Source organism: Xenopus laevis, chromosome 1S (genome assembly GCF_017654675.1).
Source record: "Xenopus laevis strain J_2021 chromosome 1S, Xenopus_laevis_v10.1, whole genome shotgun sequence".
NCBI lineage: Eukaryota > Metazoa > Chordata > Amphibia > Anura > Pipidae > Xenopus > Xenopus laevis.
The window spans coordinates 39,725,004-39,751,142 of NC_054372.1; the positions used below are offsets into that span (position 1 = coordinate 39,725,004).

Consider the following 26,139-nt stretch of genomic DNA (forward strand, 5'->3'; position numbering starts at 1 on the left):
TTCTATTTTTGAAAGCAGTTTATTAAATATGAATAGAAAGAACAGTTCTGTAATTATCTTATTCCTAATTAGTGTTGATGAATGCGGGGAAAAGTTGAGCCATATTTTGTCACTTTAGTTGGTGATTGCTCTTGTATTTTTCTATATTTGTATTTCTTAGTGATTTCTCTTCAGTAATCTTGCGTGTCACCAGCGCAAATGGCTAGTAAAGCTTTTCCATAGTGTCCAGATGCAAAATGCTGCAGAAACACAATAGTTAGCATTAAGTACAGTGTCTGGTTCAGGTTTTCATATCACAAAGACAGAAATACAAAGCAAGTTCCTTATAAGCACAAAGAATATGAAAATGTAAAAATGAAACTGTGAACCCTCTGTGTTCAGGTCTTGTAGCAGAGCTGATGTTTAGTCAGCAATGTAATAACTGATGGAGTGAGGATATCTATCGCTAGTGGGAAAAAGCTATCTAAGATCAGCCTAATTTTGTTTATTTTTGACATTCTGTAGACGCTCATTAGCAAAAACAGTTTTGTGAACTTACTGTTAAATCTCTGACCCAGATTAATGAAGATTAAAGGGATACTGTCATGGGAAAAAAAATTTTTTCAAAATGAATCAGTTAATAGTGCTACTCCAGCAGAATTCTGCACTGAAATCGATTTCTCAAAAGAGCAAACAGATTTTTTTATATTCAATTTTGAAATCTGACATGGGGCTAGATATTTTGTCAATTTCCCAGCTGCCCCTGGTCATGTGACTTGTGCCTGCACTTTAGGAGAGAAATGCTTTGTGGCAGGCTGCTGTTTTTCCTTCTCAATGTAACTGAATGTGTCTCAGTGAGACATGGGTTTTTACTATTGAGTGTTGTTCTTAGATCTACCAGGCAGCTGTTATCTTGTGTTAGGGAGTTGTTATCTGGTTACCTTCCCATTGTTCTTTTGTTTGGCTGCTGGGGGGAAAAGGGATGGGGGTGATATCACTCCAACTTGCAGTACAGCAGTAAAGAGTGATTGAAGTTTATCAGAGCACAAGTCACATGACTTGGGGCAGCTGGGAAATTGACAATATGTCTAGCCCCATGTCAGATTTCAAAATTGAATATAAAAAAAATCTGTTTGCTCTTTTGAGAAATGGATTTCAGTGCAGAATTATGCTGGAGCAGCACTTTTTACTGATTCATTTTGAAAATTTTGTTTTTTTCCCATGACAGTATCCCTTTAATTATATTTAAAATGGGATAAAAGAAATCACTTTAGTAGTTCACCTTGTATAATGATTCAGAACTAAATTATAATTGTATTACAGGTACTTATTTTATATAGCACTGACACGTTACATGCACATCATCTTACAGAGAATTATCATTTCTATTAGTTACTGTCCCTGTGCATTTTACATTCTTATTACAGGAATGGGATCTGTTATCCAGAAATCTGTTATCCAGAAAGCTCTGCATTACAGAAAGTCAGTCTCCCGTGGTGTGGTCTATCTTTACTGTGATTTTGGTTTTATAGTCTTTATTTGTTCTATTTATTTGTTTCATTCACAAATAAAAGCAAATTTTGCACCTTTAAAGTGTTATGTTGTGCAATTTAACTGGTAAAATTTCTAATGAAATTCATTTTAATTCCAGGTTGTAACAACAAAAGGGGTAAAAGTCTGAGAGGGGTAAAGACTGGTATGTTACTGTAATCAGAATAGCAATGTTTCTGCTTTGTTCAAACCTACATTCATTTCGGAACAGATTGGTTAGCAAAGCTCTAATTAAATTAGCTTTTGTAGCCTTCTGTATACTGTGCAGATTATATTATCCATTCAAATAATTTATTATGAATAAAGAAGAAGTTGCGGAACACACTTAGATTGCTTGGTATTCAGTGAAAGCTTACTAAATCAAATGGAAGAAGTGAAATTGGTGATTTTAATAGTATTTGACGTTTTAAATTATGTGAACGGCTGCAAATAAGTAAAATAGCTGTTTACGATTATTGCCCCTTCTGGTTTAAATTTGCTACAACTTTTATAGTTATATGCAATGACAAGCAAACAGATACCTATAAATCTCTATTTTCACACAAATGCCTGAAATAGGACATATGGTGCTTTGTGCACTGGCAATAAAACATTGTGCAGGGCTTTAGAAATAAAAGTTAGGGGATGCTTTTATTTAAACGTCTTAAATTTTAGGGTGCAAAGTCATTTCCATTTCACTGGATACAGACATGAAGAATGCGATATTGTATTAAGGATGCCAGGAAAAAAAAAATGTAGTGACTGCTAAATATAATTTCAGCTTAATAGCCCCATAAGCTGTTAGTGCATAGCAGAAAATGTCTTCATTTGCAATTGTACTCTTGGTCAATGCCATATTGCCAAAGACCAAATCCTATAGCTCCTCTGCTTTTTTTGTCCCTCATAGAGCATAACTAAAGAGGTTGCAAAGGTTTTTTTATGTAGCCTTGTGATACAAGTGACCTTAACAAGCCTCAAAATGATATCTTTCAATATATGACATTGATATAGTTTTAGAAATGCAAAATGTATTACTAAGGGTACAAATCACACATGCAGAAGCAGAATATGTTGGGATTTCCAGATCGCTTAAAAATTCAGGGACATTTGAAAAATTCAGCTAGAATGGCTTCAATGATTAATTTTAACGGCAATGTAATTTTAATACAATTAGTGCAGCCCTGCAACGCTCAATTATTAATGGTGTCGCTGAATTCTCTGTTATGTTATGTATGTATAAAGGAATTAGGATGGAGCAACTGGTGGTTTTGTCTTCAAATCTTCAGTGTCAGGGAATGGGCTTGCACGAAATCTTACACTCTTCCCTGTGGGCCTGTAGTTATTTCACTTACAGTTACTCAGCCAGGGGTGTTGCTCAACAAAACTTAAAGGGAAAGTCAACCCAAAAATTATTTTTGCCTAATAAAAGAAAACATAATTCTAAGTAACTTTGCAATATAAATTCATTACAAAGTTTCTATAGTTTTTAAGTTATTTGTATATGTATTGCTATTGAAAGCAGTGATTGTCTGTACCTCTCTATTCTCTGCTCTGATGGCTCAGACTGTTGATGCAATGACACTTTGTCTGGGGGAACTAAGACTTTTGTAACATTGTTTAAAACTTAGCAACTAAGACAAATGCTCCTTTCTATCACAATTGTTTTTACAAATAACTTTAAAAGCACTGAAAATAATTAATAAATATTAATAAATGTATATTGGAAATTTGCTTAGAATTATGTTTATACTTTTATTTTAGGGTTGACTTGCCCTTTAAAATCATAACTGTTGTCCTGCTGATCAGACATACAGTAATGATAATTGAGCACTGCACAGTAATTAATGTCCTTAATCTGCACATTGCCAGCAAGTTAAATGCACAGGAAGGTTTTGTCACTTTTAAATTGTCCGCTTATTTCCCCATTATTGCACATACAATATACTGTATTATAAACTCTCTATTTACATCTAAAATAACAGGCATTACCTTAATGTCGTGAAAGAGAGATTTTCCATATGTTTCTTTATATTTCTGTCTTATGTTCATCAGGTCAATTTCACTTCTTGATACAAGTATCCTTATAATGGTTTTATTGTGAAAACCAAATTCCTGTTAGAAAGAAGCGACTCCTTTTAATATCCTGAGTATTGTGCATGTTTATTATTGAACAATATAAGAACTGAAAGTGACCTTTGTCCTTTACCCCAATCTATAGTTTTAGTGGTTTCTAATATATTAACAGTTTTAAAGGGCAAATTCTAGGCATTTGGCTCAAATTATTTCTCTAAAAGTCAGAGCATAAGCAACCCTAGGATTAACTAACCATACACGAAGTGCATAGACAGTTAGGGTCCCTGACATTGTAAGGACCATTTATAAATACAGCTGCAACTGCTGTTTTCCTAAAATGGATTCAAATGTTGAGCATATTAATGCCATAAATTAAAGGGAGTATTTATTAACATTGGAGCTAAAGATAAACAGTGATGTAGCCCATAGCAACCAATCAGATATTTGCTTTTGTTTTCTAGGTGACTATTCAGCTCTAATTGGTGATTGTAAGCACAACACCACCAATGATGTTTGTCTCCAATGTTTGATAAATAGTCCCCTTAAAAGAGAAGCAAAGATTTAAACTAAGGAAGCCTTATCAGAAAGGTCCATCTAAATATACCAGTAAACCCTCAAAGTAATGCTGCTCTGAGTCCCCTGTCAAAAGAAACACAGAATTTCTTTCCTTCTATTGTGTACTCATGGGCTTCTGTATCAGACTTCCTGCCTTCAGCTTAAACCTCCTTGTCCCGGGCGTGAGCATGCTCAGTTTGCTCCTCTTCCCCCCCCTTTCCTTCGTTGTAATCTGAGCCCAGAGCTAAAAGTGAGCAGGGGGAGACTCATGCAGGAAGTGATGTCACACCAAGCTAATACTGCAGCTGCTATCCTAAACAAACAGAGATCCTAGAGCTTTTTACTCAGGTTTGGTAAAACATTCTATAGAATAAATATAGCATTCTAACTTGCACTTTTGCAGCTTATCTATTGGCAATAAAATGCCTCTGTAGCTTTCCTTCTCCTTTAATGTACTTGCATCCAAATTCTTCTTTCAAGTCAGAATAGTTGCTCTAAACCCCATTGTGTTCATTCTTCCTCGTCTATTTAAAATGCCTATTGACACCTGCGGACACCAAAGCTAAATGCCACCATAAACATGGCAGTAATTCCAGGGTTTCCACAGTGGGTTGTTTCCATATGCATTCCATGCATTCCATCTCCCCATTGGGTTAGCAATTACACTGTAATTCTGAGGAAAACTGTTGCATTTATTATGCCTTCTAATTAGGCATAATAGTTAATGCCATCTCCAGACCATAGTTAAAACTGCGATCAAACAAGAGCTGAGGCATGTCAGGATTTTTTTTAAAGGGGAACTATTGTAACAATGAAAATATCACCCTGAAATAAGACACTTTTAAATATAATCCATTTAAAATTCTGTACCATTTCTAAAATAACGAAATGTACCTTTCATTATCCCCCTCTCAGCATCTGTCTCTCTTCATTCTCTTCTCATGCAGGAGTCAAGTGTGAGATTTTGATTGACAGATCTAATACATATTTTAGGGGAGATCTCTTTCCTAGCAGATGTATTAGATCTACTGTAACTCAAATAACTTTTTTTTTCCAGCACTAACAAAATGTTACAAAATAACTGACTTTGGGACAACTTCTGCATGTAGAGAGATGCAATTTCTGGTGATTTTGAAAGAGTGAGCTATCACATCTTCTAGGCAAAAAGGACAGCTCCTAAGGTACATTAGACCTAACTGTCAATCAAAACCAGACTCTGGACTATTGCATTAAAAAAGAATGAAGACAGACGCTGAGATGGAGACAGCTTGGGAGTAACTTTAATATTTCAGAAACAGAAACAGAATTTTTCATTGAATATATTTAGCGCATTTGAGTGAGATAAAGCTTATATTAAAATTTCACTTTTGCAAAGATCACCTTTAAATAGCAAGATACATGTGAAAAAAGAATGTAAACAAACAAACAAAAAATGTATGGGAACCAGCATTAAAATTCTATTTTAACACAGAATAACACAATTTTTATAATCCAAATTGTAGTAAACAGGACCTAAGAGTTGCAATAAACCAATCGGATGATAAGACCTGAGTAAATAGTACTTACGTGAATGGCATTGTATAGTCTGTATGCAAAATATGCTGGTTTGTCACGCACAGCGGAAACTGTGAGGAAAATAAGAATGAGGATATTTTATGTAGAACAAGTGTTTATTAGAGAGATGCAAAGTGGCACTTTCTTCACAACAGCCTTTAATCCCTACCACTCACAGTGCTGTCCTTGACTGTAGCAAAGTATAACATACATCACTGGTGCTGTCTGCCTCATTTTTCTTTTAAAGCTTTAAAGCAACTGTAAGGGGCCGATTCACTAACTTCGAGTGAAGTATTCGAAGTAAAAAAACTTCGAATTTCGAAGTGTTTTTTGGGCTACTTCGACCATCGAATGGGCTAGTTTGACCTTCGACTACCACTTCGAGTTCGAATCGAAGGATTCGAACTAAAAATCGTTCGACTATTCGATAGTCAAAGTACTGTCTCTTTAAGAAAAAACTTCGACCCCCTAGTTCGCCATCTAAAAGCTACCGAAGTCAATGTTAGCCTATGGGGAAGTTTTTTTGGTCGAAGGATAATCGTTCGATCGTTCGATTAAAATCCTTCGAATCGTTTGATTCGAAGGATTTAATCGTTCGATCGAAGGATTATTCCTTCGATCGTTCGATCAAACTATTTGCGCTAAAATCCTTCGACTTCGATATTCGAAGTCGAAGGATTTTAATTCCCAGTCGAATAGTAAATCAGCCCCTTATTGTTTAGTCATTCCAATGTTTTTATCTGATAGATTGCTATGTGATACAAGAGCTAGGTGAAACAGTAAAGGGAATGCCAATCCAAAAATAATGTTATGCCTAATGAAAGAAAATATAATTCTAATCAACTTTGCACTATACATTCATGAAAAATGTTCTATGGTTTTTAAGTCATCTGCATATGTATTGTTATTGAAAGCAATTTTGTCTGTCTCTCTCTATTCTGTCCCCTGATGGCTCAGAATTTTGAAACCATGTAAGACAAGGCAGCTGATTAATAGACCTGTCTTTGCTGGGGAAGTCAGACTTAGTTTAAAAAGTAACAACCAGGAGTTAAAGGGGATGTTAAAGCGAAAAAATAAAATCCCATTTTTACTTTTTTTAATGAAAAAGAAATCTATCTCCAATATACTTTAATTAAAAAAATGTGTACCGTTTTGTTAAGAAACCTAACTGTATGCAGTGAAATCCCCCCTTTGTTTTACTTGCTCTGACTGCTGAGGATAGCAAACTTCTCACGGTCCCTAACTGCTCTGCAGGATGATGATCATACGTTCAAACCACCTTACTTCTCAGAACTCGAGCAGCTTTGCTTGTTTCCTTGTAGAGCTGCCGGCGACTGAGTAGAGATTCCTATCTGTAGACCCAGTGCAGTCTGCATATTCTGATTATTAATCAGTCTTGCTATTTCAGCTTCTATAGCAGATATTATTTGACTTGTGCTGTTTTGATAATTTATGACGATCCTTAAGCTTAACAACTGAAGCCCAGACCACACTGAGCATGTGCACAGTCTTGGTCTTGCAAAAATGATTAAAGGGGTTGTTCACCTTCAAACAACTAGTTGTTATCAGATAGATCAATATGGGGGGGTTTGTGGATGCACACCTAAGACCAATTTCAAAAAGTATAATTTCAAAAAGTATAAAGCCCTGTCTAAGTAATTCAAGTAAATATGCCAGTGCATTTAATTTTGAAACAGGGTTTTTTTGTTACAAAGTTATGATCATAATATTGATAAGCCACCATACCACGTCAAGGTAAAACCCCACATGGTGGTCCCTAACTTATTTATCTTTAGTCATAGTAAACAAGGTACATTACCTCTCTGTAGTAGCAATTCTTTGTATAAACATCTCCTGTGCCTTGGTTTCAACTCTGTGCTAGATCCTCCCCCGCCAACTTGCTGAGCGGCTTTTAAGAGGGAGAGACTGCCTTAACCAACGCCCATTTTAGAAAAGTAGAAATCAGGTGTTGTAATTAAAATCAAGGTAGCGTGATATGTGCAGTTGCACAATAGTGTGTATACATGTGTAAGTGAAAAGTGAAAGTATGTATGGTAGTGGTAAGGGAAAGTGTATGTGTATTTGGGAGTATATGTGTAAGAAAGCATAGAATAAAAGAATGTAAAGAAGAAATAAATGAGAGACATAATAAGTGTATGTGTACATAGAGTAGTGTCTAATGGGACGTTGGTTTTTTCACGGCTAGACCCTCCCATGCCGCCAGCACTTATGGCTTTTAAGAGAGAGAGATTGCACAAACCAAGGCACAACAAGTGAGGGGGACCACCAAAAGTATAAAGGGGGGGTATGAGGGTGCAATAACCACATGAGCTTAGCCAAAGCTTCAGGCAAATACATCAATATGGGGGGGTTTGTGGATGCACACCTAAGGCCAATTTCAAAAAGTATAATTTCAAAAAGTATAAAGCCCTGTCTAAGTAATTCAAGTAAATATGCCAGTGCATTTAATTTTGAAACAGGGTTTTTTTTGTTACAAAGTTATGATCATAATATTGATAAGCCACCATACCACGTCAAGGTAAAACCCCACATGGTGGTCCCTAACTTATTTATCTTTAGTCATAGTAAACAAGGTACATTACCTCTCTGTAGTAGCAATTCTTTGTATAAACATCTCCTGTGCCTTGGTTTCAACTCTGTGCTAGATCCTCCCCCGCCAACTGCTGAGCGGCTTTTAAGAGGGAGAGACTGCCTTAACCAACGCCCATTTTAGAAAAGTAGAAATCAGGTGTTGTAATTAAAATCAAGGTAGAGTGATATGTGCAGTTGCACAATAGTGTGTATACATGTGTAAGTGAAAAGTGAAAGTATGTATGGTAGTGGTAAGGGAAAGTGTATGTGTATTTGGGAGTATATGTGTAAGAAAGCATAGAATAAAAGAATGTAAAGAAGAAATAAATGAGAGACATAATAAGTGTATGTGTACATAGAGTAGTGTCTAATGGGACGTTGGTTTTTTCACGGCTAGACCCTCCCATGCCGCCAGCACTTATGGCTTTTAAGAGAGAGCGATTGCACAGAGTTGAAACCAAGGCACAGGAGATGTTTATACAAAGAATTGCTACTACAGAGAGGTAATGTACCTTGTTTACTATGACTAAAGATAAATAAGTTAGGGACCACCATGTGGGGTTTTACCTTGACGTGGTATGGTGGCTTATCAATATTATGATCATAACTTTGTAACAAAAAAAACCCTGTTTCAAAATTAAATGCACTGGCATATTTACTTGAATTACTTAGACAGGGCTTTATACTTTTTGAAATTATACTTTTTGAAATTGGCCTTAGGTGTGCATCCACAAACCCCCCCATATTGATGTATTTGCCTGAAGCTTTGGCTAAGCTCATGTGGTTATTGCACCCTCATACCCCCCCTTTATACTTTTGGTGGTCCCCCTCACTTGTTGTGCCTTGGTTTGTGCAATCGCTCTCTCTTAAAAGCCATAAGTGCTGGCGGCATGGGAGGGTCTAGCCGTGAAAAAACCAACGTCCCATTAGACACTACTCTATGTACACATACACTTATGTCTCTCATTTATTTCTTCTTTACATTCTTTTATTCTATGCTTTCTTACACATATACTCCCAAATACACATACACTTTCCCTTACCACTACCATACATACTTTCACTTTTCACTTACACATGTATACACACTATTGTGCAACTGCACATATCACTCTACCTTGATTTTAATTACAACACCTGATTTCTACTTTTCTAAAATGGGCGTTGGTTAAGGCAGTCTCTCCCTCTTAAAAGCCGCTCAGCAAGTTGGCGGGGGAGGATCTAGCACAGAGTTGAAACCAAGGCACAGGAGATGTTTATACAAAGAATTGCTACTACAGAGAGGTAATGTACCTTGTTTACTATGACTAAAGATAAATAAGTTAGGGACCACCATGTGGGGTTTTACCTTGACGTGGTATGGTGGCTTATCAATATTATGATCATAACTTTGTAACAAAAAAACCCTGTTTCAAAATTAAATGCACTGGCATATTTACTTGAATTACTTAGACAGGGCTTTATACTTTTTGAAATTATACTTTTTGAAATTGGCCTTAGGTGTGCATCCACAAACCCCCCCATATTGTTATCAGATAGATCACCAGAAATAACGACTTTTTCCAATGACTTTCTGTTTTCTATGTGTCATGGTTTTTCTAATATTGAAGTGTAAAGTGTCATTTCTCTCCTTCTGAAGCAGCTGTGGGAGGGGGGGTCGCCGATCCTGTAAACTGTTCTAAATGGATACATTTAGTTGATACATTTCTTATCTTTGTCCCTGCTGAGCAGAATCTCTGGGTTTCATTACAGGCAGCTGTTAGAATTGATACAATTGTTGCTAATATTCCAGAGATGCTGCTGAGAAATGTATCAACTAAATGTTGCAAAATTGTAACAGTTTAGAGTCTGCACCTGAATTACTGAACTGCCAGACTCAAACACCAGAGACACAAACATTCAACTTTAAACTTAGATTTTGGGAAAAAACGTAAAAAATTAATTATGGAAAGTAATTGGAAAAAAGCCATTATTTCTAGGGAACAATCTAAAAACAACTAAATTGAAAAAAGTGTTTGGAAGGTGAACAACCCCTTTAACAAAGTTACAAGATGGTGACCCCTGCGGCCAACTTTGAAAGCATAAATCATTTGTTTAATTAGGCTTCTGGTGTAGTAAGTTCATGTTTAATTTTAGTATACAAAATAAAGCATTTCTAGCATTATTCTATTTTAGACTTTAGTTCCCCTTTAAGCAAATGCTGCTGTCAATAGCAATTGAATGTTTTCTGGTCATCCATGCACAGTTGTTTTAGTCTGAGGAATCCCATTGCTTCACTGCTGCCATCTTAGGAAAGTTCTGATCTGTTGGAAAAAAAACTAGTGGACCCATTCATCAGGGGTAAGGAGTCAGGAAAACATGGAACCATACGCCGGCCAGCAGCTGCTGGTTTCCTGTTGTTATGCATCTGTTATCCTTTTTACCCTACAAATTAAGATTATTTATGGAATTCAAACCTGCAGATGCAGCTTTAAAACATCCTATGCTTGTGTTTCTTTGCAAACTGCCCGTTACCAGCCATTCATGTCAGTGATCATGGCATAGAAATCTCTAGTATATACTCAATATAAAATATTTAGATAAGCAGCATTGTGCACAACATGTATAGACACATTCAACAGAAAACTGAAACGGGAAGCTATGAAAATGGAAGAAATTCTCTCCATGGTAACAAGTCACATAATAAAAGGAAGAAAGGAGAAATGAAGAAAAACAGTAACAATCAAGCTACCAGGCTGTTGTGCACATTGGCTTTATACAACTATAGGATGATTTCAGAATATAAGGCTAATGGTATTTTCTTTGCCAGAGTAAAGACATTTACGTTCCAGTACTGGTGTTGTCAAGTGTTTCCCATTTAGATAAATGGGAACTGGCAGGAATGTTTTTGAGTGCTTCCCTGCCTGCAGAGAAAGCACACTGTGCGCCATCATCCTAATTAAAAATTAATATTGACTACTGGCAGCAATGCAGAGGGTAACTTACATTTGGATCCACAGCACTGAAGGTCGCGGTAGAAAGCTTCTAGGGTCTGGGATTTACAATGATCAATCAAGCTCAGTTATTGGCAGTTACCTTTATTTACTACAGGGAAAATAGAAGCCACTTAAAGGGCTCATTTATAAATACTGGGCAAATTTGCCCATGGGCAGTAACCCATAGCAACCAAATGCAATTTGAAGAATGAAAGCAAACATCTGATTTGTTGCCATGTGTTACTGCCTAGCGCAGATTTGCCCAGTGTTTATAAACGAGCCCAGTGCTACAATAATCCAGATCAGCCATAATATCTGTAAATGATACATAAATGATTAAATGATTCCATCATGACTGTTCCCAGTAAGGTCAAAGAAAAATCCTTCAGTGTGGATTTTAAAATAAAATATATTGTAATGACAAAGGACACTGTACAAGCAGTAAATATATTTTCTATGTGTGTCGTGAATCTGTTTTCTCCTGACAAACTTTGTGGGTACTTTTGGAGTACATGAAGAGAAAGTCTGACATGAGATCAGTGCGCATACAAGTCATGTAAGTTTTTTAATACTGAAAACATAATTTTGGCATAGAAAATGGAGCAATCTTATGTTAATCAGTAAAATACCAGCATTATCACTCATATTTTAGGGTAACTGCCATTTGCAAATTGCCTTAAGCATTTGTATTTTTAATTTAAAAGTACATATAGGGTGTGGGCGTCTTTGCGGAAGAGAAACTTCAAGCAAATAAACACAAACTGCTCACCAATTGCCAGAAGGAGTTGTTGGAAGTAACCATCAAAACATTCACTAATTGCTGCAGCAATGTCTTGTCCAGAAATATTTTGGAATTCCTGGAATACTTCAAGAAAAAAAAACATGACCCCATTAGAAATAAAGAATACCATTAGCAATAATGGGATTATGTTAAATAGCATAATATAATGCAATGCTGCATTACAGTATCTAAAAAAAAGTAATGCTGCAGATAGCTGTGCTTTGGGCATCTAGCATATGGAAAATAGTACTGGGGGCTATTTTTATTGATTAAAGTACCTACTTTTTAGTCGAATGCAAAATTATTATTTAAGAGGGCTATACAATATTTTAAAGGTCCTAGTTCCACAAAAATCTTTATGTCAGAGGAATATGGTAACTTAAAAGAACAGAAATTCTCCTTCATGTTCAGACTTCAGCAGTTGCTTGAAAAGGAATAGTATGTATTATCTGTGTAGTGGTGCCCTGAATAAGCTGGTTTATGGCCAAAAGTACGTGGATACCTTTTCTAGTTGGCTATTGAAACAATATCGATCATTGGCCAAAAGTACGTGGATACCTCTTCTAGTTGGCTATTAAAACAATATCGGGTCACTACACCCATAACAACAATGATCGATATTGTTTCAATAGCCAACTAGAAAAGGTATCACATACTTTTGGCCATAAACCAGCTATTCAGGGCACCACTACACAGATAATACATAATATTCCTTTTCAAGCAACTGTTGAAGTCTGAACATGAAGGAGAATTTCTGTTCTTTTAAGTTACCATATTCTACAATGACATTTTCTGTACCACCTGTGGCAGTGCCGAGCAAAGAGGGAATGCTAGACCACCTAGCTAACATCCCCCTGCTTCCCTATTTATGAACCTAGAGAAAGCTAGGCAATAGTTTGGAGAAGGCTCTTTCTTGTTTTAGCAGCATACTAACCCCATATTTCATACAAAATGAGTTTAAAGAGATGGGAATAGAAGAACTTGACTGGCCTGCACACAACTCTGACCTTAAAGGAGAACTAATAAAAACCCATAGTTCCCCCTCCCTGCTCCCCCCGCACAGGTGTTAACACAAGTAAATGCCCCTAAGCTGTTAATTACCCCTTGTTGCAGAGTCTGCGCAGCGGAGCTCATGGGCGACATCTTCTGGCGCTTCCGTGATCTTCGGGTCTTTTTCCAGTGCTTCGGTAATTTTTGTCACTTTCGACGCATGCGCAGTTGTAACCAACTGAGAAAATGCTCCAACTGTGCATGCGCCGATACGGTGCTTACTTACTGAAAATTACCGAAGCGCTGAACATGACCCCCATGAGTTCCGCTGCACTGACTCTGCAACAAGGTGTTATTGCCGGCTTAGGGGCATTTACTTGTATTACACCTGTGCTGGGTGGGGGAGCAGGGAGGAGGGACTATGGAGGGCAAGGGTTTTTATTAGCAAGGGGGTTTAGTTCTCCTTTAACTCAAATGAAAACCTGTGGGATAAATTGAAATGCCAATGCAATCCAGGTCTGTTTCATCAGCATCAGTATTTATCACATATCAATAGAAGCAAACATCATTAACAATGTCCCAACACCTAGTGGAAATCTTTCCTAGAAGTGTAGCGGGTAAAGGCTGTTTTAGCTGCAAAGGGAGGACCAACTTCGTATTAATACCCTCAGTTCTGGAATAAGATGTTGGACAGAGAAGTGTTCACATATTTTTGGCCATATATGTACGTAACAATATTATGTAAAGCAGAAATCTAGTCTAGAACTGAGGATAGAACAGAAGAGTATAAATGGGTCATAAGGAGAAAAGAAACACATTATTTAGGATTTAAATTCTTCTTATCCTTTCACATCTGAAACTTGGTTTTGTGTTACTAGGATTCAGGACCAAATAGAGGGAAGGCACTGACCAGGAAAGGTGCAATTCCAGAAAATTTATTGTAGAATGCACAGCAGCATTATTATTAGAGAAGCTCATCGTTGGACCAGCTCCATTTCTTTTTCTGATCTGTGTCTACCATTCCAGACAGGGGTAATGGCATGGTGGGACCATGATGGATAGGGATGAGTGGGAGTAAATAGCCAACCATGCCTTGTGTATCAAACTTCTACTCTTTTATTTTTTTTACTTTGTGTCTTTTGATTTTTTATGATTTTTTTTAATCATGGTAAGTGTAAAAGCATAAATATATTAGGTTTAAAATCGCATTCATAAAGATTACCACAAGGTGTCTCTATACATTAAGGTATAAAGATCAGTGCATAAAATATGGAACATTACAGCCTACAGCATTCAGGACATTTTACATGTTAATATCTCAATATCTTAATATAAAGGACTAAAAATATTTCTTGTTTTTGAACCCCAGAAATATCCCTAGTCATGTCATTTGTTTACACATATATGTTTAATCTATATATGCTTAAAATAAGGGCAGACAGGGGAAGTCTAGCCAATATGTTTTTACCCCCACCCACAAAATAGTATATATTTTCTGTGCCTTACCTGTCCACACAAAAAACATTGAATATGGTAAAAAGTTGCCCTTTATTCTTACCCAACCACAATTGCTGGTGACTTTTGTTACATAAAATCATCTGCAGCATATTTTTGTGCTCCCCCGTTCTTCTTTGGCAAGCTTCCCAGAGAACCTAGGAACAGTAACAGTGCTATTATAGATCACGCAATGCCCATTTTCACAATTTGTTCTGTTTGATTTAATATGCAGATGAATACCTTCCTTACCTTACAACGATAATACCTTTTTTTGGAATATGTATGCAAGTATTCATATTTTCTACTTGTATACACAGTACACGCTAAAGGGAAAATAGCCAGTTGTATCTGGTTTAAAAAATGTAAATGTCTGTATTAAACCATCTGTGTGCACAACAAAAAAGCTGCTATCTCTGTTTTCCTCAGTATTTAATTTAGCCCAAACCATCCTGCTACTGTACTGTATATATTCATATTGTAAACTCAACTAACCACTAACACATCCTGACTCATTTACAGTGGCTGCTCAAGACCACATGTAAAACAAATTACAGGTAATTGCAGTAGGCTATTTTGCTCTTCTCCACAGTAGCAACCGATGACATAAACATCTTCTACTACAGGAAAAAAACAGCTTTAATTGCAAAGGCATTCACGATTACATGTAATGTATATATATTGGACAATTACCATTTAATTTAACTTGTGCAATGAAGCTCTTGGGAGATTAATAGGGAATAGATTCTTGATGGGAGATGTACAGTATATACCGGTGTGGGACCTGTTTTCTCAGTATCTGGGGTATTCTGGATAAAGGATCTTTATCCCTTAAAGGGATACTGTCATGGGAAAAAATTTTTTTTTCAAAATGAATCAGTTAATAGTGCTGCTCCAGCAGAATTCTGCACTGAAATCCATTTTTCAAAAGAGCAAACAGATTTTTTTTATATTAAATTTTGAAATCTGACATGGGGCTAGACCAGTGATCCCCAACCAGTAGCTCGCGAGCAACATGTTGCTCTCCAACTACTTGAATGTTGCTCTCTGTGTCCTCAGAGCAGATGTTTATTTTTGAATTCCAGGCTTGTAAGCAAGTTTTAATTGCATAAAAACTAAGTATAGTCCCAAGTAGAGCCTCTTGTAGGCTTCCAGTCCACATAGGGGCTACCAAATGGCCAATCACAGCCCTTATTTGGCACCCCATGGGACTATTTTATGCTTGTGTTGCTCTCCATCTCTTTTTACATTTGAATGTGGCTCACGGGTAAAAAAAGGTTGGGGACCCCTGGGCTAGACATATTGACAATTTCCCAGCTGCCCCAAGTCATGTGACTTGTGCTCTGATAAACTTCAATCACTCTTTACTGCTGTACTGCAAGTTGGAGTGATATCACCCCCTCCCTTTCCCCCCTCCCAGCAGCCAAACAACAGAACAATGGGAAGGTAACCAGATAACAGCTCCCTAACACAAGATAACAGCTGCCTGGTAGATCTAAGAACAACACTCAATAGTAAAAACCCATGTCCCACTGAGACACATTCAGTTACCTTGAGAAGGAAAAAGAGCAGCCTGCCAGAAAGCATTTCTCTCCTAAAGTGCAGACACAAGTCACATGACCAGGGGCAGCTGGGAAATTGACAAAATGTCTAGCCCCATGTCAGATTTCAAAATTGAATATAAAAAAATCTTTTTGCTCTTTTGAGAAATGGATTTCAGTGCAGAATTCTGCTGGAGCAGCACTATTAACTGATTCATTTTGAAAAAAAATTTTTTTTCCCTTGACAGTATCCCTTTAAGTCTGCTAGAAAATCATGTAAATATTAAATAAACCCAATAGGCTGGTTTTGTTTCCAATAAGGATTAATTATAGATTAGTTTGGATCAAGTACAGGGTACTGTTTTATTATTACAGTGAAAAAGGAAATCATTTCTAAAAATTTGGATTATTTGGATATAATGGAATCTATGGGAGACAGCCTTTCCCTAATTCAGAGCTTTCTGGGGGTTTCCAGATAACAGATCCATACCTGTTTTCGAAATTCATATCATACATAATGCCAAACAGTTTTTTTATTTTTAATTCTTTTGACATTTTGCAATGTTAAACTTTGTTCTTTCATAGTTGAAGTTGGCTTGCTTTTCTGTGTATGATCTCTGCAATGATTTCTCCCCAACAGGGTCTCTTCACTTCCATGCAACTGGACTGAAATCTCCCTACTTACCATTGCATCTTGAGCAGCCATAGCAGGGTCCGCATAGCCTTCTTCTCTCACACCCTGAAAGAGTATTAATGAGCCTTAATATTTCATTTTTCAGACATAGTAACAAATGAAGAGAATTTGCAGAAAACATGATTTACTGTGAACATAATTATTAAACTTTTTCTTTAATTTCATCTACTTCTTTGTACGAAGAGCATATTTGGAAAGGCTTTTATTGCTAATAATGATTATTATAAAGATATAAATAGAATGGCTACTGTATATTTGTGTTTATAAAAATGAGGACTGTCCTGAAATAGGTCATGCATGGTTATTGCCAAATGTGTCAATAAATAAATAAAAACAGATACAGATACATTGATTTTTTTTCTTGATTATATACTGTTTTTATATGTTTGTATTACAGTGTTTTGTCCCTTTATTTTCTAGTAATCATGTTTTTTACTGGGCTGTACTAATGTTTTTATTTCCTTAGTATGTTATGGGATTAATAGTAACAATTTTTTTTAATTTCAACAATCATTGGGGTCAAAAAATACAAATTAGACAAAAGCTAAACAGAAATGAACATTTATCACCACTTGGGGGGTAACTGGGAAGAGAGAAGGGTGCAGGGATGCCATCATTTTCTGTAATGGAACAATTTATTATGATTTATACATAAACCTTTGGCTGCTTTATATCCATTTTGGCTCAGATATTATGAATAAGTTTACTATCAAACATATAGTGGAAATGAACTTCGACTTTTGGTGCAAATCCTGGCAGGGAACAGTATCAAACGGCAAAATTTGGCACCAACAAGGAATAAAGCAGACAGAAGGGTCTCCTACAGATAAGCCCTTGATTAATTTTACATATCTGAATGTGATTTAACAATATACTGGTACTGGAACCAGTTCAAGAATTTTTTACTGTAGAACATTTCATTTCCTATAGCCATGAGGATTATTTACTATAGTAACCATGAAGCTTCATGTATAGGTGTTAATTTTTAGTTATGATTGTTATTAACAGTAAGTGTGGGCTATGACCTTGAGAATCACAGCAATGAATCATTAGGTTATGCTTTTATTCTCATTAGCTAATACACAGGGGACAATGCCATTGCTTTCATGCGCTAATGTTTGAAAAGCACTTCACTATACCTGCACCAGATTCATTAAGGAATCTCTGAAATGACCCGAGGTCTCTGAATAAATGTCCTGATCAAGGTTGTTATTGTATTCTAGAAGGAAAACAGCATATTATTTATTTATTCATTTATTTATAACTTGCATGCTTGTAAATGACTATGGCGTATTAACTTTCTACACATCATTTCCAGTTACTTCTTCCATCCCCACAGCACCACTGGATTGTAGTAGCAGGTTGGCCATTGTTCTTCACAACAGATTTAAGGAACAGAAGAAGCAATTCTACCTAGTTTACCCTTTCATTCACTAGTTGTGTAAAATACTAGTTACCACAAATTAAAAATATGAGTGTTGCTGAAATTTTTCATAATATTTTAAAGAACCTTTGATTGTGTTTGACTATTGCAGTACTATTATCACCAACTAAACTAAGGACGTTGGACAGGAGGAATTGGGCAGTAATAAGGCTTAATTACGTAGTACGTAGGCTTCTTTAATCTGAAATATTTCAGCACTTGATCGCAAAGCTAAGATGTCAATTAGGCAGTTTTCATCTGTTCCCGGTCCCTGTAATGAATAAATAGTAACAATTATTATATTTACTTACAGTATTAACAGTAATAATTCACACACTTGGGAAAATGGGAAATAGTGATAGCACTCGAAAACTTTAATTATAGACACTTTCTTGAGTTCAAGAACTGGGATCTACCTCAGGGAAAAGATCAAAACTTTGAAATGGTGCCGTGCTGTGTTCCTGTAAATTTTGCTTCACCTGCACCCAGGCAAGCTGGTACTTTTGTATTGGGAGAGCTCCTTAAGTTTATATAGTACAGCTACTATATGGGAGTCCTCTTTTGTATATAGGATAATTTCTGGAAACCAGTTATTTAAAAAGCTCCAAACTACATCAAAGCCACGTCCCATAGAGTCTGAATATGTCTAATTTTTAAAAAATGATTTCCTTTTTCTGGAATAATAAAACACTACCCTGTACTTGATCCTAACTAAGCTGCATGAATCCATATCTATCTATACTTTACAGTATATATAACTTGCAGAAATCCATACTACGGTTTTTTATGTTTTTGTCTTGAAATATATTGTGTTATTATGTAAAGCTATGTCAGGGTAAAATACAGAGGTTTTGTAGTTTTACTTTTGTCATTTAATAATATCAGTGCTAGTTTGTAATTGAAATGTAGGAAGTAGAGATTTGCTCCATCTGTTTTTGTAAAGCAGTGAAAAGTAACATTGATGATAAAAGATGGAGTACCCTGGCTATGAACCCCCAGGTGGGGCCTTGAGGCTGTAGAGGCTCAGGGTAAAGATATTTTGCTTGGAGCCAGGGCTGGCCTTAGGCCTATTAGACCAATAGGGCCTGCGTCTCTGGGGGCCCCGCACTACGGATAAGAAATCCCCCAGCACATAACGCTGCCTGGCCTACCCTACAACTCTGATAGGCCAGCCCGTCACCCAACTCCATAGGCCTAGCCTGCCCCCAACTTTCATAGACCCAGCCTTCCTCCAACCCTGATAGGCCCTCCCTGCCCCCAATCCAAGTCTGCTCCCAACCTGAATCGGCACAGCCTGCCCCAAAATGATTGGCCCAGTCCACTCTCCTATTTCCTCCCTCTCCCTCTCGTTGTCCCTTTCCTTTCTATCTTGAGCCTGTATGCCCTTATTTTCCTATATACTTGGTGTGTCAGTAGCCAGCAACACTTTGTCTAGGGGGCCCCACCAAAATGGTCCCAATCGGGCCCCACATTTGATAGGACCGGCCCTGCTTGGAGCAGCACTTTGAGGTCAAAAATGTAAATATGCAGGCTGGTTCCAGCAGATATTTTTCGATTTGATGTGGTTTTCTCTGCATTCATTGTGAATGAATTCAGAAGCATTGTTTCTAGGAGACGATATTCACATGTGGGTTGAGGTCTGCTATACTGCTTTACAGGGAACATGAAAACACTGGACAAAAATCTGCACATGTATTTTGTAACCTACACAAAAATACCTCCGTGGACACAGATGCAGAATGCAGAACATCTACATTTAACATGAAGGACCTAAATGCTAGATTTACATATAATTGCCATTGTGAACTTCACAATCTTGTATACGACAACTAACCTTATGATCTGCAATTCTACCTTCTCGAAAACCTACCTAAAGAAAATAAATCAGTATATAGTATGTAACCCAAACATTTATAGGACTCCATATTCTCTTGTAGGGTATAGTTTATGTGCTCATCCCCAAGTCTAAAAGCTGTGTGGCTGTAATGGAATCTACCTCTAGTCGTCAAGATGGCGTCCAAGATGGCGTCCAAGATGGCGACCACCTGCCTCACCACATGGCTCCTGCTGGGCACAGCTCTATGACCTCACCTTCTTCCCACTCCCGGATTGGTCGTCGGCGACGGAACGGACGCCGGCGTCAGAATCGGGCGCCGGCGTCAAGACGTCAGCGTGAGGACGCTGACGTCTGCGTCTGACGCAAGCGCGTCAAAATTTGGCGCCAACCCGTAGACTATTTAAACCTACTTCCCCTTCCAGTCCTTGCCCAACTATAGGTTCCTGCTACAGAGTTCCTGGGTGTGATTATCTATATTTGATTCTTGTGTACCGATTCCTGCCTGTTCATCGATTCTGCTTGTCTTCTGCCTGGTCTGACCTATTTGCCTGTATTTTGACGATTCTTTGGATAAACCCTCTTGTACCTCGAACCTGGTCTGGTCTCCTCTTTGGTCTACACTATTACTGTGCCTTCGGGCCCGTTACAGTATAGTTGGGCCATGGACCCTTCGGAGGAGACTCCAGCTCCACCTGATGTCGGTGTCGCTATCCGCGGTCTGGCTTCCCGCATGCAGTCATACGAAGCCCAGCAGTCACACTTCGCTCAGGCTCTTGAAGCTATCCTGGACAAACTGTCGGCATTGTCACCTGTGGCCCCGGTCCCTGTGGCCGTTCCTGCAAGCCCACTTCAGCCTTCGGAACCTCGCATTCCTGCGCCTCCCCTCTACAGCGCCGATCCTGATGCATGCAGAGGTTTCATCAACCAGTGCGAGATCCAGTTCGCCCTGCTGCCAGGTCAGTTTGTATCCGAACGAGCTAAAGTGGGGTACATGATTACTCGCCTGCAGGGGAAGGCTTTGGAGTGGGCATCACCTCTGTGGGAGAAGGGGGACCCTTTGATTGACAACGCCAGTGCCTTCATCCGTGAACTTCGGGTCGTCTTTGATGCCCCTGGTCGAGCTATGGCATCCTCTGCTCGTCTGTTCCAGATCCAGCAAGGCACTCGCTCTGTTCCAGAGTACGCTATTGAGTTCCGCACCCTAGTTGCGGAGACCACCTGGAATAATGATGGGTACCATGCCGCCTTCTACAACGGCCTAGCCATGCGGATCAAAAACGACTTGGTCTCCCGGGAAATTCCTTCTCGGTGGGAGGATCTGGTGGCGTTGGCTATAAAGTTTGACACCCGGCAGAGGGAATTTCAACTCGAGCTCGACAGAGAGCGTTCGAGGAAGTATCCCCGGTTCCAATCCACCCTGGCTCCTCGCTTCCAGAGACCCCTACTCTTCAATCCGGCTTCTGCTTTTCCCTCTCCTACTCCTGCGGTTTCTGCTTCCTCTGCTCCATCTACTGAGGAACCCATGCAGATCAGACGGGCTCGTCTTTCCGAACAGGAGAAGCTACGGAGAAGGGCTGCCGGTCTATGCCTGTATTGTGGGGGCAAATCGCACTTCGCCCATGAGTGTCCTGTGAAGCCGGGAAACGCCAGCACCTAGGTAGGTTTGGGAGACCTATCTGGGTGGTGTTTGTCATTCTCCCCAACCCTCTACTCAACGCTTCCTTCTTCCAGCACAGATCCAATTCGGTTCCCAGAAGATCCCAGTGCAAGCTTTCCTGGACTCTGGTGCTGCCGGAAATTTCATGGACAGAGTTTTTGCTGCTCGTCATGCGGTTCCCCTACAACCCTTGGCCTCTCCTCTGCGGGTGTTGGCTATTGATGACCGCCCTCTGTCTTCGGCCATTATTTCTCAAACCACCGCTGAACTTTCTCTTAGAGTGGGCACCATGCATCTGGAGAGATTGGCCTTCCTACTCATCGATTGCCCTTCAACTCCACTCGTTTTGGGACTTCCCTGGTTGTGCACCCATAATCCAGTCATTGACTGGTCCTCCTCTCAAGTCTCCCGCTGGAGCCCCTATTGCCAACGGAACTGTTTGCCTGCTGTACCCCTTATCAGGGTTTCTTCTGTTTCTTCCAAGTTGTCCCTTCCATCCGTCTATCAAGATTTTGCTGATGTCTTCAATAAGGGCTCTGCAGAGACCCTTCCTCCTCATCGACCCTATGACTGTCCGGTCGAACTTCTTCCTGGTTCCATGCCTCCCCGGGGTCGCACCTATCCTCTTTCCCCCTCTGAGACGGCTGCCATGAAGACCTACATTCAGGAAAATCTCCAAAGAGGCTTCATCCGCCCCTTCTTCCTCCCCTGCTGGTGCTGGATTTTTCTTTGTCGAAAAGAAGGACGGAGGTCTGCGACCATGCATCGACTATAGGGGGTTAAACAAAATCACCATTAAAAACCGTTACCCTCTCCCCCTAATATCCGAACTCTTCGATCAGTTAAGAGGGGCTAAGATCTTCACTAAGCTGGATCTTCGGGGTGCCTATAACCTCATTAGAGTTCGTGAAGGGGACGAATGGAAGACCGCCTTCAATACCCGAGACGGGCATTATGAATATCTAGTCATGCCGTTTGGACTATGTAATGCCCCCGCGGTCTTCCAGGAGTTTGTAAACGATATATTCAGAGACCTGTTGGGGCAAAGTGTCGTCGTCTATCTGGATGACATTCTTATCTTTTCCAAAAATCGCCTCAAGCATCGCTCCCAAGTGAAGGAAGTTCTTCTTCGCCTAAGAAAGAATAATCTCTTCGCTAAGTTGGAAAAGTGTTCGTTTGAAGTGTCTTCCATCCCTTTTCTTGGGTACATCATCTCCCAGCAGGGTTTCAAGATGGATCCAGCCAAGGTTTCAGCAATTCTTGATTGGCCCCTCCCCACAAGTGTCAAGGCTATCCAAAGATTTATTGGCTTTGCCAACTATTACAGACAATTTATTAAAGGTTTCTCTTCCAAGATCTCTCCTATCCTGGCCCTTATCCGCAAAGGGGGTAAAACACAGCACTGGCCTCCTCTAGCCTTGGAAGCCTTTGAAGCCTTGAAAACTGCCTTTTCTTCTGCACCTATTCTCAGACACCCCGAACTTCTTCTTCCCTTCTTCCTCGAAGTCGACGCCTCTGATGTGGGAGTTGGAGCTGTCTTGTCACAGAGATCATCCTTGGATGGGAAGCTACATCCCTGTGCATTCTTTTCTAAGAAATTTTCCTCCTCCGAGCAGAACTACGATGTGGGGAATCGTGAGTTATTGGCAGTGAAACTCGCCCTGGAGGAGTGGAGACATTTACTGGAGGGATCCTCCATTCCCGTGACCATCTTTACAGACCATAAGAACCTTGAATTTATCCAGTCCCTCAAACGTTTGAATCCTCGACAAGCCAGATGGTCACTGTTCTTCTCCCATTTTAACTTCGTCATCACCTTTCGTCCTGGCTCTAGAAATAGAAAGGCTGATGCTTTGTCAAGAAGTTTTGTTCCTGAAGTTCCCTGCTCCGAAGATCCTGAACCCATTGTGCCTTCCTCCAAGATCGTCGCTGCCCTATTTCCCTCCTTGGCTTCGCAAATTCTTTCCGCTCAAGCTTCTGCTCCTGACAATATTCCTCTTGGGGTTGCCTTTGTCCCTCCTGATTGTCGCCAGTCTATCCTATCCCAGACTCACAGTTCCAAACAGGCCGGTCATCCCGGAGTGGAGAAGACTACCGAACTCCTTTCTCGCCTGGTGTGGTGGCCATCCATGAGAAAGGATGTTAAAGATTTTGTTTCTTCTTGTACCATCTGTGCCATTTCCAAATCTGGACATTCTCCTCCCAAAGGACTCCTTCTTCCATTACCCATTCCATCTCGTCCTTGGACTCATCTTGCCATGGATTTTATTGTGGATCTGCCTGTCTCCTCCGGTCACACTGTCATCTGGGTTGTCGTTGACAGGTTCAGCAAAATGGCTCATTTCATTCCCCTCCACAAACTTCCCTCTGCTCTTGAACTTTCCAAGCTTTTCATCCAACATATTTTTCGTCTCCATGGGTTTCCTGCCGAGATCGTCTCTGACCGTGGCTCACAATTCGTGTCCAGATTCTGGAGATCCTTGTGCAAAGCTCTCAACATTTCTTTGCAATTTTCTTCTGCCTATCACCCACAGTCCAATGGAGCTGCTGAGAGAGTAAACCAGGCTTTGGAACAGTTTCTTCGCTGCCATGTTTCCCTGTGCCAAGACGACTGGTCGGATCTCCTTCCCTGGGCTGAGTTCGCCCATAACAATGCTTTGCATTCTTCCTCGCATCAGTCCCCTTTCTTCTGTGTCTACGGTCAGAATCCTTTGGCGTTCCCTCAGGATCTTCTCCTCACTAATGTTCCTGCTGCCAACGATCAGGCTGCCCACATGATGGCTATTTGGGCTGCTGTTGCCTCTAATCTGCAGAAGAGCTCCCTGGTCCAGAAGAGGTTTGCCGACAAGAAGAGGGTTTCCGCTCCACCCTATGCTCCTGGTGACAAAGTTTGGCTTTCCACCCGTAATATCCGCCTGAAGATTCCTACCCCAAAGCTTGGTCCCAGATTCATTGGTCCTTTTCCTGTCATTGAAATCATCAATCCGGTGGCGGTTCGTCTTCGACTCCCTCCAGAGATGCGGATCCCGAATGCCTTCCATGTCTCTCTCCTTAAGCCTGCTGTGTCCTTTTCTTCTTCTTCTTCTTCTTCCCCAGCTCCAGTCCTGGTCGACGATCACCAGGAATTCGAGGTGAAGAGGATCTTGGACTCTCGTTTTTCCAGGGGCACTCTTCAATATCTCATCGAGTGGAAGGGGTTCGGTCCCGAGGAGTGCTCCTGGGTCAGGAGCTCGGATGTCCATGCGCCCATCTTGGTTCGTAGATTCCATAAACTATTCCCTCTCTCCCCTAGACTCGGTGGTCCTGAGGCCCCCCCTAAGGAGGGGGGTACTGTAATGGAATCTACCTCTAGTCGTCAAGATGGCGTCCAAGATGGCGTCCAAGATGGTGACCACCTGCCTCACCACATGGCTCCTGCTGGGCACAGCTCTATGACCTCACCTTCTTCCCACTCCCGGATTGGTCGTCGGCGACGGAACGGACGCCGGCGTCAGAATCGGGCGCCGGCGTCAAGACGTCAGCGTGAGGACGCTGGCGTCTGCGTCTGACGCAAGCGCGTCAAAATTTGGCGCCAACCCGGAGACTATTTAAACCTACTTCCCCTTCCAGTCCTTGCCCAACTATAGGTTCCTGCTACAGAGTTCCTGGGTGTGATTATCTATATTTGATTCTTGTGTACCGATTCCTGCCTGTTCATCGATTCTGCTTGTCTTCTGCCTGGTCTGACCTATTTGCCTGTATTTTGACGATTCTTTGGATAAACCCTCTTGTACCTCGAACCTGGTCTGGTCTCCTCTTTGGTCTACACTATTACTGTGCCTTCGGGCCCGTTACAGTGGCTAAATATATATATATATATCCAGCAAGAAAGAACAGCACTCTCAGGTCTTATATAAATTAAAGAAAATTATTTATTGTTAAATGCGAGACTAACGTCTGTGGAAGTGGATTCACCTGCTATTAACACCTGCATCAGGTTGAGGTGAGAGCCATTTAACTCTGGGAGTTGATAGCCCGATGTGGAGCTTACTCTAATAGCCCACTGTTTGTCTGTCTGTGCCCTGCGCCGAAACTATGTCATCGCATGATGAACTTTTATAAGTTGAAAAAGATTGCAAAAAGTTCATCTACCCTATAGTGTCAATAGAAATTTTTCTGGTGAATGCCAGTAACACGTAATACGGCGATTGATAAGTATGATTTTCAACTTCTCTATGGATGGTGCTATTGGCTGGTGTAAAAGCTTTGGTGATTGTGAATGGGCACACACATCTGACATTTACTCCACTTACACTAAGGGGCCGATTCACTAACTTCGAGTGAAGGATTCGAAGTAAAAAAACGTCGAATTTCGAAGTGTTTTTTGGGCTACTTCGACCATCGAATGGGCTACTACGACCTTCGACTACGACTTTGAATCGAACTATTCAAACTAAAAATCGTTCGACCATTCCACCATTCGAT

General features: G+C 39.9%; 1 protein-coding gene across 1 annotated transcript in view; it reads right to left on the minus strand.

Moving 5' to 3' along the window:
* The window catches only part of anxa10.S (annexin A10 S homeolog), a 45,702-nt gene continuing 19,563 nt past the window's right edge, over positions 1 to 26,139 (minus strand). The window contains exons 5-12 of the mRNA XM_018243221.2: positions 18,362 to 18,452; positions 17,898 to 17,977; positions 16,750 to 16,803; positions 14,588 to 14,681; positions 12,028 to 12,123; positions 5,704 to 5,762; positions 3,499 to 3,621; positions 1 to 239 (exon numbers count right to left, since the gene is read on the minus strand). Of these exons, the coding sequence (XP_018098710.1) occupies positions 171 to 239; positions 3,499 to 3,621; positions 5,704 to 5,762; positions 12,028 to 12,123; positions 14,588 to 14,681; positions 16,750 to 16,803; positions 17,898 to 17,977; positions 18,362 to 18,452 (666 nt within the window). The 3' untranslated portion in view covers positions 1 to 170. The remainder of the gene's footprint in view (positions 240 to 3,498; positions 3,622 to 5,703; positions 5,763 to 12,027; positions 12,124 to 14,587; positions 14,682 to 16,749; positions 16,804 to 17,897; positions 17,978 to 18,361; positions 18,453 to 26,139) is intronic.